At 38.9% G+C, this 16,288-nt stretch overlaps 1 protein-coding gene across 10 annotated transcripts in view; it reads right to left on the bottom strand.

Moving 5' to 3' along the window:
• Positions 1–294: 294 nt before the first annotated feature.
• EBF1 (EBF transcription factor 1) overlaps positions 295–16,288 on the bottom strand; it is a gene marked incomplete at both ends in the record, with an annotated part of 277,955 nt that continues 261,961 nt past the window's right edge. For 5 of the 10 annotated variants that reach the window (XM_084268482.1, XM_084268481.1, XM_084268480.1 and 2 more), the window contains 5 exons: positions 295–326; positions 5,850–6,044; positions 9,551–9,730; positions 11,258–11,435; positions 12,038–12,103. In XM_084268482.1, coding sequence (XP_084124608.1) covers positions 295–326; positions 5,850–6,044; positions 9,551–9,730; positions 11,258–11,435; positions 12,038–12,103 — 651 coding nt within the window. Of the gene's footprint in view, positions 327–5,415; positions 5,484–5,849; positions 6,045–9,550; positions 9,731–11,257; positions 11,436–12,037; positions 12,104–16,288 lie in introns of those variants that run through there. The other 5 variants (XM_084268479.1, XM_084268474.1, XM_084268477.1 and 2 more) reach the window with 3 other exon arrangements.

Consider the following 16,288-nt stretch of genomic DNA (forward strand, 5'->3'; position numbering starts at 1 on the left):
AAAAAAAAAAAAGTGGATTTTTTTCTTACCAACATACAATAAATATATCTCCCAGGTATTTGGGATGGACAACTTGAATCAACACCTTGCAATCGGAGATTGTTAATTTCAGTATTTGCAAGGATGATGATTTTTGTTTTGTTTAAAAATCCGCAGTTATTGTAAGATTCTTCTTTATTTCTTTTTTATTTTTAAAAAGGCCTGAGTAAAAAGTTCCACTCTGGGACTTGTATCAGATTCTCTCTGAAGCAGAATTCAACCTCTTCATTAATAAAATTCTTCAAGGCAATTCTTTCACATGGGGGGAACAATCATGCCAGATATAGCTGTCAGAAGGAAAAGGGGCAGGAGAGAGAAAGAGGGGGAAAGTTACTTTTCTGCATTATCAATCAACTTTTTAAATCCTCAGAGCTTTTAAACATTTACTAGCAACATACTCAGCTATAGTGTGAATTAAATTTATATATAAGTATCACCCAGCAGAGACAGCTACACACCCAGTAATGGCAGTGAGCCTTATTCTGATCAGCAGCAGCTGGTTTAAATTGTGAGTGAAATTGCTGAAATTAGGGATTTTCTTAGAGAAAATGTGCTCTTCCCCCAATATCAGAATCAGGCCCCAACTTAATTTTCTGATTTGAGTTTCAATATCTTAAAATGCTCAGGAGGCTTAAACCTGACCCAGCCATTACTCTGTTACTCCTCTAAAAGCAAAACAGTCACTTGCTCCATTAGTGGCTGGAGTCCCCCAGCCTCAGCCGTACAGATGGGGTGGGGTGCTGGTTGCCTGAGGCATGCTACCAGTCCTTCATCCTCCAGGGCCAGTTTTCCCTCACAAGTTCAGTGTTCAGCCCTGGGACTTACGGATGCCTTTCCAGGTGTTCAGAAAATGACTTAAGCTCTCAAATCCAATTTTCCAATTGAAATATGTCCCTAACTGGTGGTTTAGCAGACTGGCGTCTCGTGGTTTTATTGCACTTGTAGCAGACATCGCCAACTACATTGAGTGAGTCGTATGTTAAGGTTAATTTAGAATGCCTTCTCTTTTGTTGGCTAAGTTGAATCATCAGTATTTCTTTATTATGCTTCCTAACATAATTTTCTATGAAACCACCACCTCTCTTAGAGACATTCATTAAAAATCAGCAGGTACAGAACTCCACCTTGCTGGACCTCCAGCTTGATGTCCCTCTATTTACCAGGGACCCTATGCAGAACAGACATACCAAGTAGATCCAAGTGATATACTGTGAGCAAGCACATCATTACAGCAGGTAGCTGTGCAAGGTTGTGATGAAAACTGTGACAACAACACATCTTTAAAATATGAGGTGTCGTACGGTTATTTGCCAAAAGGTAGAAAACAGATTCGCATTCAGGTTGGCGGCACTTCATGGGCACATTATTTAAATGCTAGAACTGCCTGCCATCTCAGACATCTGGACATGTAATTTCTTAAGGAAGAACTCAACCCTGTGACTGGTGCTGATTCATTGTGCTTTAATTACAGCTGCAATTATTTGATAAGAACAGAGCCAAAGTAAAAGACTCACAGATTTGGGGTTGGAGGGGGAGAGGAGGGAAATGTTTTCTCCACAAACACCACCATATGTGCAAGAATTACAAGTCTAATCAGCAAGAGGAGAACAGCTCGAGTAAACTGCACTGATTAAATGAAATAAAATGAGAGGAGAAGGCGCGAATGCAAAGCACATCCACATGTTTGCAACAGGCCATCCTCAGAGGTGACGTGTTGCGACTATACAGCTGCATTTCAATTCTTGGAGTTTGTCATTCAGCAATGTGGAATCATCATACTGATTGTTTCCACTGCACATAAGGACTCTTCAAGGAGCTGAGAATGAGGATAAAAGTGATAAAGTGGTGACTTGAGTTGCTTTAAGCTCTACGGGAAGACACTCAAGTGAGCATCATACAGGACACCACCATGTCTTAGATGTTCCTTACTGAGGAAGCCCTGTCATGGGGTTTTTTAGGGTCTACCTTGGAGATAATCCGAGGATGCGTTTTCATATTATCTCCATGGCTATGCTATCTCCTTCATCTCAAATCACAGGATGAACTCAGTATTGCCTTTTTAAAAAACATCCATGCCAATTCACTTATCACTGAATGAATCGACAGCAACATTGTTGAAAAACAAATTCTCAAAGGCTTTTATTTCAGCAGTGTCTCAAATAACAAGTTCTGAATCCTCACAGTTGGGCTGTCCCTTTGATTCATGTAACTAAAAATGAAGGAAACACAAGCCAAGCAATGCACTCATTGCTGTGGATGCTACCTGTTCTGCTCTTGGGGTCCTTAGACAGTGGGCCAGGGTATGGACCCCAAACCACGGATCTCTGTGGCATCATAAAACAGGTAATGACAGTGATGGATACAGTCAGCCAGACTGCAGTTCTGCCATGGCAGCCCTGCAAGGCAGCCACCTACAGATAAGCTTGAGAGTGCCATTTCCCGATCTCAATATACAGAAAACTCATGAGGGCATGGTCCTGAGGCTGAGGTTTAGTCCCAGTTCTCCTTTAAGCTCCTTATGTTCTATCAAACAATTTGACTTGTTTCCCTTTCTTACCTGAGGACATTTATTTTAATCCCTACTAGTAAAGTACTAGGGCATTTCTGGATGGCACTTGTTAAGCAGCATGTAGGGGTGGGATTGCAGTGCTTGGACATCAGTGCTGTATGTCATAGGGCAGAGAAAGGCAACACTGACAACAGTGCTCCATCCTTTACTGGTTAGATAAGCAAGGAGTTGAGCAGATGGGAATGGCTAGAGTCTTCCTACGTGTGATTGATGGATAATTAATACTTTATACATACTACTTCAAGCTTTTTTGTCCTTTTCAGCTTTTTTTAAATTCCAAATTTAGTGCAACTTTAAAACAAGGTGTTGTTTTGCTTTAGAAAAATTACCTACACTTCAGAAAATGTCAAAATATTATTCCACAAAGAATTCTTGAGCTAAAAGATTCATCAAACCCAAATCATTTTCACTAAAAAGCGGTCAAGAATTGTCTCTCTCTCCAGACAGCACAGCTGTCTACCCTGGGTAAGAGGCCAAAAGAAAGGTTGACATAATTGCAACCCCTCCCTCCATGGCTCAGACATTTCCCTGCACTTATGTATCAGCTGTGCACCTTTTGCCACTGGAAATAAATGGTACAGATGCAGATCTGAGCTCATTTTTATAAAGCATTACTGTTTTTGAAGAGCTCTGAAATTCTGAATTAAATTACAAGGCAAATGGCAAAATGATATCGTTTCTGCCTAAAAGCTTTGATATTTCCATTCTTTCCAAGTCTTCATTTATATCACTCTACTTGTATTCCGTAAGTGCTACATCTAGTCATGCAAATTCTCTCAGCTGTAGCATGTTATTGATCCTGAAAACAGAGATATCAGTGGGAAACTCTGTAGGTACGAGATCACACCACTTCCAAAAAGGGAGGGCAGAGAGTAGAATAACTCCCACCAATGGGCATTATTTCTTCCATCATATACTAATTTGTATTTGCTGCTAGCAGTAATAATGTATTTTGAGTTTTACAAAATTGCATGGCAAATAGAACAACAGATAAGCCTAGCTGTTGTTTTAGTGACTTCTGCTGGTATCTGAGCTACATAAGGAAGCTTGATTGCTTTCTGATGTATCCAGAAGCCCAAGAGAGATAAGACAGCCTCCTCATACACGGTTGTTTGTTTAAGCAGTAAGGCACAACAGGCAGTGCATTTCTGAGTGATTATTCCAAGCCTCAGGTGGTGTCAGAAGGCACAAGACTAAAGGCTGTGTGTCTTTAGCTCACCAAGAAGTTCAGCGATGACCTAGAAATGAACCATCTCTTGGTGTCTCGTTCCTATTATGAAAACTGAATTTCTAAATAAAAACAAGGGGAAAGACTTGGTTCTGTGTGGTTTCTGGGCATTGCAGATCTGGATGTGACATAATGAGGAGGCAATCAGCAAGCCCCACTTGTGGCCGGTGCTCTCGGCTCATTCGATAATTGCTTTTCATAACTGAGTATGTGGAACCCAGGAATTCCATGTCTTGTGACAGGAAAAAACTGCCTGAAAAAGCTTTCTTCTGTTACTCACTTTTTTCTCTCCACCCACAACAGCAAGTTCGGACAAGGTGGAGAAGAAAAACCCATTAACATGTTCAAAAGCATCTAGCGGTCGATTCCTACCTCATTGTTTTTTGGTTGGGTTTGTCTTTCTTTTTAATTTGGAGGTGACATTTTTTAGCAGTTGCCTTGAAAATTTGCAGCATGTCAGCAGTGCCAAACTTTTAAAACACGCAAAAGCGATCTGCTAAACACTGCAGCTCACCTCAAAATTTTGTTGCACTTTATCCCTGGTGCAGTCTGGTTTTATGGAAAGTCCTGACCAAAGGTACCCAAGTTCTGCTTATACATTCCTAGTATTTTCACAGTTTCTGTGTGTGTCCATCTGCAAGGATTCTTCCTTCCAGTGAGCCTGTGTAGCATGCACTGAGGACAATGCTATCCTTCAGTCACAAGAGATCCCAGCTTTTATGAATGAATTCCATCCACTCTGCTTGCATATGGACTATTTTGGGCTGCAAACTGTGCTATCAGCATTATGACTGCAAGCCAGGCATTTCTCTTTCCAGAGTGACATGTGGAGCTATCCTCCACCCACACTGCACAGCTCCTTCTGAACAAGGCTTTAAAAATAATGGATCTTATTCCCCGCCCAAAGATCTTTAGATAATTTGCACGGGCACATGGAAGGGCAAACAGACCTCAGGTCTGGGGGAAGCACAACACACACCACAAAATCTTTCCCACCTCTAGCACAGTTGGAGGCAGCTGGCTGCATCTGCTTATGGAAACTCCTCAGTCTAAGCAAGCATGAAACCATCTCTCAGCACACTACTGCTGGTGAGGTAATTATACAGGAAGGTTTAGGCAGAGTGGTGTAAAACAGCCTGAGCCAAACAATGAAATGGGCAGTGCTGGTCCCTGCAGCATCCTCGGTTTGACAAGCTTTTGTCTGTCCCTCCCTCACCTTGCATCAACGCTTCAAAACGTGTTTAGGTGCTAATGCTGGAGTACTTTGTAATGAGATGGGAAGGGATACAGAAAAGGAGCAGCCCCTTGATACCAGCAGTTGAAGAGGCTTTCAAAAAGGCCCTGTGCCGTTTATGGAATTAATTGGCACACGAGTACATTAATCAGTGGAAACTAATGTTTGCCCTGGTATGAGTTAAACTGGAAAATGCTGCTCTTAGTTTGTAATATGTCTTCTATTTATGAAAGGCAAAGGTTTGCGCCAAGCTCTGTAACGGTCTATTTGCTCTCAGTAGGATTTCTGCACAAGTGTACTATGACAAAGGAAAAAAAAAAGGAAGGGAAGATTGAGTGACGTACTTCAGGAGAAGGCCAGCCCCTGGAGAGACCCTGCAGTGGAGTACTTGCTAGAGTCCACAAAAGACTGGTCTGATAAAGGACGACAACAGGGAATAAGAGAGGAAAGAAAGAAAAAGGATGGTATTAGTAAGCTGAAATATTACTCGTTTTTATCATAACAGTAGGTCTGTGCTTTAAAAGACACAGCCTCTCAATTCAGCAGTATTAGTCGAGTTAGAGATAGGGTGGTTGCCAATCACCTGCATGATACTAGGTGGGCTGATGGTGGAGTCCAGTTACTCTTTATGGGAGGAAACTTTAGCACAGAGACCACCAGGGATCCCCCACTGCCTTCTATCCCCTCGGACGACTCAGTCTCACTTAGAGCCTCGCAAGGCACCAGAACCTCACAGTTTTGAGAGCAGTCATCTATGCTCCAGACTTGGTTTCACCTACCTTGCAGGCTATTGCCATTGGTGCTGGTGCAGGTGGGAGGAGGAGAAGTTTGTGGTCTCACAACAGGCGCAAAAGCACTCTTCTGTTTCACCGCTGAGACCATGTTGGCTGGTGAGAAGGAGAAAATCCCAGAGGAACTGCTACAGTTTGAGGGGAGGCTAGTGGAGGAGGCCATTGTCGGACTTGATGGCACAACTAGAGGTAAAAAAGACCCCCCCAAAAGACATTCCTTAGTATTAGATAATCATCAGGCTGCAGAAACAAGAGAATTCTGCTTTTTGTATGCACTGGGACTAATGTCAGATGCAGTTACTGCAGTTAGATTTCTGGTTGTTCAAAAAGTGTCATCATTAACTATGGGAAACCCACCTGGTTTGTCTTGCTTTGCTTTGGTTTGGTTTGCAGCTGTTTAGGACCACTAATTCCAGGAGCTCTCAAAGACTCCCTTAATTGTCTGTCAGTGCAACTCTACTCTTACAAGAACACTGCCCCACCACCCTGTTTCAAACTAGTGATCAGCATTAGCCACCGTCCTGGTCTGAACTTGCATTGTTTTTGTGTAGGTGGTTAAGAGGGAATCCAGATTATGCAGGTAACTCAGGGGTTACAAAATTGATAAGCAACGACTGTGGTTAAAGTACAAATCTGGATCTGGAATTTTTAACTTGGAAAGGTCTAAGTTTTTAACCAGCCTTCAAAACCAGCATTTTAAGTTCTGCTTCCCTGTAGCAAGATGACTCCAGAAAGCTCTACAGGATTTCAAGCAAGAGGGTAGGTCTTAGTGGTGAACCAGCCAACTTGCTTGTCAGTAAAAATGTTTGGGTTTCTTTCCTCTCTCAAACCCTGCAAGAACCAGGCTTTAAAAGGAGTTATTCAGAAAGCTGTGAATATATATATATTCACACACACATATACAGATACACATGGAGGCTGTCCAGCATGAAGCCATCAGTGACATGGCAACTCTGACCATTTTTCACTACTTTGGTCTCCTGGCACTAGCGTTCTCTGGGTCTGCTGCACACACACAAACGTGTGGATGACAAACAGAAATGGTGCTTTGCTTTTACCTCCTAATGCGAGAAACCACGAATCCTTTCTCACAATGGCCACAGATGCTTTCTGTGTTATAGCTATTAGTGCCAACTCAGTCTCTAGCTTCCTTGTATCTATCAGCTTTGGGAAAGTTTCTGGTGAGGGGACTTCCTAGGAATTCTCAGTGACATGAAAACCAGTGATATTTCTCACGTGATTCTTTTATTTATGCACAGGAATGGAGCTGACATTTCGTGTCTCACACAAAATGGAGAATTTTGAAAATAAAAGTCTGTTTTATAATGGTCAAGACAAATCATTCTCCCAGAGGATCTATGACCACTGTCTGAATACAGTCAATACAACATTCTCATTCAGGGACATCGACTGGAATCTCAGCTGGAATGAAGCAACGAAGCTATTTTGGTTTACATAAAATGAAGAACTGGCTTTAACTACACAGCTGAATACAATGAGAGTATTCAGTTATAGTGGGATAAATATCTTTGGTTAATGTATTTATCATTGAGGTTTTAAGTGAATTTGTTTTCATGAAAATAAAGCCAACTACTTTTATATTCAGGCAGCATTGCCACTTTTCTCTCCTCGTCCAAAAAAAAAAGGTAAAGACCAATGGTAAATTCCCATGCTTTCATTCTTCATCCTGTTTATAATACACAAGGGGGCTATGAATAATTACATATTATAGAGTAAAATTCCTATCATCTGGGCATTGAATTATTATTTTATTTGCATTTATGTAGATAAAAATCACCCTATTTGAGTCCTTATTTGAGAATCTGATATCATATTTGTTAACACTGAGGAAATCAATTAATGGAAATTAAACGTTCAAAGTTTCACAGTCTGACAGATACAATCTTAGTCTGAAGTCACTGTATGTCTGGAAGTACTTGCTAAGGGAGAGCAATCAAAGCACCTAAATTGAATTGCTACTATACAGCAATTAGTTTATTGATTTAATTAAGAATGCCACCTTTTAATTTTCAGGTCATGATTGAAGCATTTTCTGATTCAATGGATTAGGCATTAGCAGAATGACAGATCTACCAAGAAAACCTCCCAAAATATAACTAGGAAAGAAAGCAGGGCTGGGAAGTGAAGTGCTATTCAAAAGAAGACTTCGTTCATAAATATGAAATAATACACTGCTAGAGTATTTTAAATGCATTACTGGCATCTGCTTCCAAAAAGAGATGTCTCATCAATCATGTTGTATTACGAATTCAGAGGGAGCAGATTCTATGACAGTAAATTCAACTTAAGTAAGGTACTATCTAACATTGCTTGTTACATTATTATTAGAGTACAAAAATAATAACTGGTTAGCAATTTCTGAGTTATAAGTACTAGTTATGTGGGTAAATATTTTCCTCTAAATTTCCAGCAGCTAAGATGCCTCAGAGGTAATTCTTTATATCAGAGTTACTGTTCCAGTTTTAATTCAGAATCCTAGCTCTGCAGTTCAAATTAATTCATTACTGCTGTTACACCACTAAATTTAAGATTTGCTGCGTAAACCTTGGTATGTCCAGCACTCTGTCCTGTCCATGCTACGGTCTCAGCCTATAAACCTATTTATATGGCAAGACCCTCTGGCCTGATTCTGCTAGCAGCTTTCTCAGATGTCAGTGGAATCTTTTATGCTGTATGAGTAACATCAGAGGAATTGGGCAGGTCCTATTCATTTAATTTTCTCATGCGAATGGGGACTACTGAGCTGTGTGAGCAGCTGCAGAAGAGGTTCATAGGCCTTTACCAATAGAAATGTATTTATATTTAAACAGGTTACTAAACCTTTAATATCAAAATGCAGAAAGTTAGTCCTACACATAAATATTTCCATAACTGGGACTGTAGACCATAAGCTCTTTACGCCACGGAATATATGATTTGTATGACTTACATCCTTGTGGCATTCACTGTACAGACACTAAAGCACAAACTCCAAGAGCCATTGTCACATTTTACTGATGAACGCTAGGCTCTCAGTGAAGTCAATATAATACCTACTTACAAAGCAAATGGAGTATAAGCAATCAAGTTTAGGCCCACTAGTGATTCATAATTTCTATAAAGGTTATGAACATATTATTTGCTCAGAGGTCTTGGAAACACCATCATGCAGCTTATGGAAATGTCAGTCTTATTACAGTAAACTTTTCTGCCCTTCATGCCTTATACCTGGAAAAAACTGTTTTTCCTGCAGCAAACCCTTAGCTTCCTTTCATACCCACTGTGACACAACGTCACGCACCGACAACTAACTTTTGATCCACTCCCATAGACATCTCACCCAATGTCACTTATGCCACCCCTGCCTTCTAGCAACGTTGAGGACAATGTTTCTTATTTACAGAGTATAAGGTAAGTTATGAAACTATCAGACCAAATTATATTATAATTATTTGCAAACTCTTAAGAGAAATAATTATAATAATAGTAATAATAATAATGGAAGAAGAGGAGGATTGCTGGCTACACTAATGTCTTCAAAGTGGTTCAAAAGTCAGTGGCTTTGAGAGGAGAGAAAGGACCAAGCTCTGTTTCAAGTGCTCAAAATACAAACTAGACTATCACAGAAAAGTCACCATCTTCTTCTAATTAAAATGTGCAAAAATACAGAAAAGCCATATAATACTCACTGGCATAGGGAGAATTGGCAGCAGATCCGTTCAGGAAGGTTGGAGAACCGCCTAAATTTGACATTCCAGCATTCCCATAGCCATTCATGCTTGTTGTGACAGAGTTATAATTTGTCTGCTGAGGGGTGGTGCTTGGCACATAGCCATGAGGTGACACGCTGCTTGAGTTGCGAGTAAAACCTTTTGTGGGGAGGGAATACATTTAGAAGTTGGTATTAGCCCAAGAACAGTTTCTTACACAAACAGCTACAAGCAAGGAACTCTGGACTACCAAGCCAGCAGCCTAGTTCAGCCATTGTGCGCTTAGAGGGTTCAGACTGAACCACCAGCACCACCTGGGACCCCAAATTGTGAATCCTCATGGCCTAGGTCCTTGCTGAGCACAAAGGGGAGGAGGGAGGCAACAGCCTTCACAGCTCCTCAGGCAACCCATGCCCTCAAGCAAAGATTACCGTTGGGTATTACAGGAACAGCCACTCTAAAAGAGCTGTTTGTAGGAAGTGGAGTAAACATGACCTACATTTTCAGTCAGGAGTACATACTCCTGAAGGTATGTTAAAAGCATCTGATTTTTGTTAACTCTCTTCTGATGTCACTCTCATTTAACGCATCTCAAATTAGATGTTCACTGCACACTTTAGAATATCTAGGGTATATTTCCTGAAGTGCTATACATCCATAGTCTTTTTGCCCTGGTCTGATCATTATACTGGTGGAAAATGACGATCAAATTTAGCACCAAATTAAGATTTGAATCTCTATCTTAAATTCTGGAAATGACATTTGGGGAAACTCATGTCCAGCTATCCAAAAAAGAAGATTTGATTCTAGAAGCACAGAAATGCAAAATGCATCTTCACTCCTAGAAGAAAAATGCCAACTTCCTACCATATGGTACCTCTAAAAAATATTTAACCTAAAAATAATTTCTATTTTTTAGTGTAATGCGAAATTATTTTTTCTGCCCTTCTAGAAGACAGCTTCATTCTAATATTTCCTCATTAAAGTGGATTTTGACATTGTATAATAGAGCTGAGCAAAGGAGAGGGGAAATTGCAAAGGTTATTTAAAAAATATTCTTCAGATTTGGGGTTTTTTGTTTGTTTTTTTTTCTTTTAACCATAAGATTTAAACAATATTGATTGTAGACAGTGAAAAACACTATTTAAAAAATTGAGAAGCTCTGAAAATGTCATTGCAAATGTGTCTATTTTTTTCTACTGTCAAAATTTGGAAAAGTCTCAAAAACTGGAAAAAACATCAGTGCCAATATTATGTCTCTTGCAAAACCAAACCAAACAGACAAACATTCAAGGGATACGTTTGTGTTATAAAGAAATGCTACATAGGGCACACATTGAGAAATCATCCACGGTCAGGAAAATACATAAGCAAATACTTAAGTACATGCTTGGGTCAACAGAAATCCTTTTAAAATTAGTGGGATTTAAATACAAATACAAGTGTCATTTTAAACAGAAGGAAAAGCTATTTCAATATATGCAGAAGTGCTTTTCCCAAACTGGGGCAAGAGCCACTAAAGCAAGCCCCATCTCATGACAGCACTGTGTCACTCAGAGGTTGTGCACGTGTGTGGGATGGTGTGTGTCTAGACATGCTCCTAGCCTTCAGTTTTGAAGCATCATTTTTTCACTGACTTTTATCAGGAAAGGTTCATAGAGAGAGGAAGACAAGTCTTCTCCTGACCCTGATTGGTGGCTTGTGAGGCTTCGGAAACATTGACAGCTAGTTGACCGCTAAAGGAATTCACTCCCATCATTCCTGCATGGACCGATGTGTTAGCAAGGGCGGGGAGCTGGTTGTGATTGCGGGGGACACTGTAGAGTGCTTCTGCGATGTCCGCTGCTCTTTTCAGGATTATTTCCTAGAGGATAAGAAGGGAAAAAGAGAATAAAGGAGTTACCAATGCGAATCTCACAAACCTTTCCTTACAGATTAAACCGAAACATTTCCCTGTCCAAAGGCAAAAAATAGATGCTTTTCTTTCTTAACCAGTTGGCTGACTGATAGCTAACGCTTGTAAGATCTGCTGCCTTCCTGATAAATCCTGACATCTGTAGTAAGAGAATTAGAAGTTTCAGTCCCAGCAGCCACGTTTCTGTATAACAAGGCCAACTGGCAGAAGGAGGCTGGAGCCTAGACTTACTCCACCTTAAGTCTATGTTTAGGGTAAGATTGAAAAATTGCTGGTGGCAAGACATAATGCACATCATTGCCCATACTATATATTATCTGGTGAAAGTGGGCAAATGCCTCCAGGGTTAATAACATGTTGCTTTTACAAGTACTAAATTCACACCCTTTAAAAAAAGAAAACAGCCAAACTAAACCCCACTCCAGATATGGCATCGCCCTCTATATTTATTCTTGCCTCAAATTGTAGTATCATATACCTTTAGCCCCTGAACTATCTATACATCTAAGAATTAGCCATGTTTTAGAATTGCTGAAGTAGAATGCATTTACCTGGTTATTATGTGGCATACCATAGAGTGCTTCTACTAAATCAGCAGCCCTCTTAAGTATTACTTCCTGTCAATATAAAAACAGATACATTCCTCTGAGTTCAATAAACTCCTTGTGGGGAAAAACAAATATTAGAATCTTTTATACTCTTCTATTAGTTGCACCATGTTTTGTGGTTTGCTTTTTTTTTCCTCCTTTCCTCCCACCAGGTACACCTTAATTGTAACAACTCTCAGCAACCACTGAATGGTGTTAAATCACTAGTTCATCCTATTCACACACACGCTTAATCAAGTCAAAAGGTGAGAATCATTGGTGCTGCAAAATAAAATACATCACTCAATTGTCTCTACCATCTGCACTATAAACCACTCATCGGTTTATTGCAGAATACAATCCCGAGGTCATTTACTAGATTACTGCAATCAATGTCATCCAGAGCATGTTATGAATCCCTTCAATGTGTTTATTTTATTCTTAATTGCATACTGCAGGAATTGTGACCTTACCCAGCAGGCCACGTTCAAAAGATATCCAATCAGTCCTGTGCTACTGGTAATGTAACCTTTCAACTTCTTTGGTTCATATCCTGATATGATGGGTCAGAGCACGATCCGTGTACATAAAATGATTCACAAGAGAAAAACACGTGCAGTATGAGAGAACACAGCCCGGTACGGTGCAGTGTTCCCTGAAAAAATTCCCTGCATGGACAGCAGAATTTAAAACAGTCTGGGATTCAGTTCTCCATTTTGGGCAATATTTTTTCCCTTTCCATTTTTCCATTTGTTCCTTTTCACTTAATATTTCACAGAGTATTTTAAAATGGCATTCGAGTAGTAGCAGCATTTCCTGGTGTCTTTCACTTTACAGAACAGAAAAAATTCTATGAACAATCCTGAAATAAAATGTAAAAATGCATTGCAGAATTAACCCAGAACAATATTTTTTTCTTATTCTTTCAAACCATCTAGTGGATTCCCAACTGCCTCACCAAAACCAGCTGAAACTGTCCTTTGAGTAAAGCCATGTATTTTTGTCATTGCCAGTCCCTAAGTATTGCTCTAGTTTACTAACAAGATGCTATTCACCACAGTAAATTTCTGCAGGTAGCTTACAAAAATAGTTCTAAGAATTTTACAGTTTTCTACAAAGTTAAACTTTTAAACTTAAAATATTTTACACAATAGCCATATTTTATACCAAAAAGAAACAGTAATGTTCAATTTTCATATACTGTAGACTCTGATCAGAAAATAGAGATATAATTGCGTTCATTTTGCTGTCACCATAACCTCTTCAAAAATCCTTGAACAACTCTTCAAATGACAAGCTTTTAGATGCGTATTAGCATTTTTTTCAATTTTAAATTCTCTATAATATAAGATAAAATAGTTGTCATACTGCAGTAACTACTTATGACATATATAATGTCCTAAATTCAAAAATGAGATGGAGGATTTTTGTACTCCCAGTAAACATTTAGGCTTGCCTTCTGCTGCACACACCCCTCTCTCAGAACACACATTTAAATTATTTTCCACATATGAAGTGAGATGTAATATATAATTGATGGATCTTTAAATCACTACATTTGAAACAGTACCTGAGGAGTTAAGTTGCCACAGCCTTTTTCCAGGGTTTTGCTTGTTTCTTTTTAGTGTTGGTTTTTTTTTTCTTTCTTTTTTTTCTGCTGTCGTTGGATTTTTGGGTTTGTTTGGGGCTTTTTTTTTTGTGTAGCTTTACCACAATAGTGAGCAGTATAGTAATGGACAGACTACTTCCAGGTACAATCAATCGTTGTTGCTTTACCAGAATCATCAGAACACCCAGTTGCCTTTTTGCCTCATACTGAATATACAAACTAGAGCAGAAGAGAGATGCTACTAAAAAATGGTATCTTTATTCAATGCGTGATTTTATATGGAAAAATACTGCACAGGTGTTTGACTTTGCAAACTAGGATTTATTTCACCTCAGTAGAAATTGTTTGCACCATACATTTCACTGATGAAAAATTAGAATGTGATACAGAGCCCACAAACTGCTTTGGAATATTGTTAACCTAAGCTGTCATTATGCCAAATTACTAAAAAAAGAGAAAGTTTAAATAGTCATTTCTGCTCTACCTGACTAATCATAGTTATTTATGTAATGCTGAGCTAAAAACCTTAGAATGCATCTAAAAAGAGATTGAAGACCATGTTAAAAAATGAGGTAATTACATGAAATCTCACAGCCGCTCCACCTAATATCAAATATATTCCAGTTCTTAAACACTGGAAGTTCTTTGATGCCATATCATATTGCATGTAAATAAAACTAATTGTCATGATGGTTTATTGAAATATGCTTGACAGGTCACATTCAATTTTCCTACCTAGTCAACGGTTATTATTTTTTTCCCAACATTTTCAGAGTCTGGAAATTTGAGTTTCATACTTTCTCTAACAATATTTTCACATGATAAAAATATTTCTTGTTTATGACATTTTCAAATCATACAAAGTAGACGTTACACAAAACCTCCTGTGTCAAATAGCAGTATCTTCTATTCCAGAGCTGACGGTAGTTCTAATAGACACAAACTAGCTTTAAAAACACACAATAAAATGCTACTACAGACATGCTCACGCGATTAACTTCTTGTTTCCTGAACGCATCTTAACCCCTTTGCAGCCCTGCTTAAATTACCATGGAAGCTACTGTTACGACTCCACATACAAAGGAGCCCCAAAAGTCCTCTATAAGTTAGAGCAACAGACCTTGCAAGGTGCTTGGATTGCGGTGACCAGAAAATTGTTCTCACCTCCATGTCATTACGCTCACAGTGAAGCAGCCCCCGAGCATGTTTGTGTTTGGGATCTAATATATTGCCTTTCAATCAGAGCTGAGAGCCACTGAACACATAGACAGAACATGACGAGCAGGTCAGGAAAGCAATAAAGATTTTACAGAGCTGTCCAAGGTGCTAAATTTACTCAATAATGGGTTTGGCACCATAGTGTTAACCTCTCATTTACTACCAGTTTGAGGGACTAAATTGAAGTAGCTGACTTCATTTACCTTGAAATGTATATTTTATGACATTATGTAAGTAGATTGAAAGGGCACTGCAGTTTTAACAATTTAAAGGCTAGAGCATGTTTAAGATGAAGCTCGAATATTTATTGTATACTGCACTTAAACTATATTGTATATTAAAATGCATTGATTAAATTTGTAAAAGGTATTATAAAAAAGGACAGCTAATATAAAAGATCTATGTCTTTTAAAATCCAATTGATACTGCATGATACCACTGCAACGGTGATAGATAAACAGATAGATAGGTGGACAGAGCAGCAGACAGACATATCAAAAAGTGAGCGAAACTCACATCCTATAAAAAGAAATCCCAGTATAAGCTGAAGGTCTGTTATTTCAGATATTCTTTTGTTCACAAAAATTTTTCTTTGCCTTCATCTCAGAAGCCTACGTTTTCAGAGCAGTAAGTGGGCATCATGTAAGGTCCTTCCAATTGAATATGCAAGTGGAAATATTTCCTGAGAGAGACAGAGTTTGACTAAAGCTAATATCTAATTTATGGGGGCATTTGTCAAGAAAGATCCACTCTTCTATTAATGCTAAAAGTCTGACAGCTTTTGGTCTAGAATAAAGGACTTTGCAGCATTTAGTCAGAGCTAAAGTGAGGGTTGTCTTGTCTTACATTTTATTTCAAATGAGCATCATTTTATTTCTATAAAATTAACAATTGAGAAAATATTGAAAAGAGGAAAAATTACTTTAGTGATGAAATATGATGCATCAGAACTCTGCCCTCCATGCAGCTACACAGCACAGATGGAGAGTCCATTTTTATTCCAAACAGAAGCCGACATTCTACTGAGGGATTTTTACTTTTTAAATTTTTGAAACAGGGGTGCTATTAAATATTTTAATATTTTTTTTCCTCCTGAAAATACTAAAGGGTGTTTACATAAGCAAAAGATGAGGCTGGGTGGTGAAGTCTGCTGCAACTTTGCATATTCCAAAATTACTGTAGGAAAGATTATGTAAATCCTACTGAAATGACTGTGCTTTTGAAGCAGGAAGACTGAAATTAAGACTGAACCCACTTCCAACAGAATGTACCTTAAACCAACATTACAGCAACTTTTGTTTTATTTGTGGCATCCTCTCCCTTCAGAACAAATTCATCAAGATCACAAAACTTGCATTTCAAGCTTTATCATTATGAAAACATTTTGT

This window comes from Gallinula chloropus, assembly GCF_964237585.1.
Source record: "Gallinula chloropus genome assembly, chromosome: 10".
NCBI lineage: Eukaryota > Metazoa > Chordata > Aves > Gruiformes > Rallidae > Gallinula > Gallinula chloropus.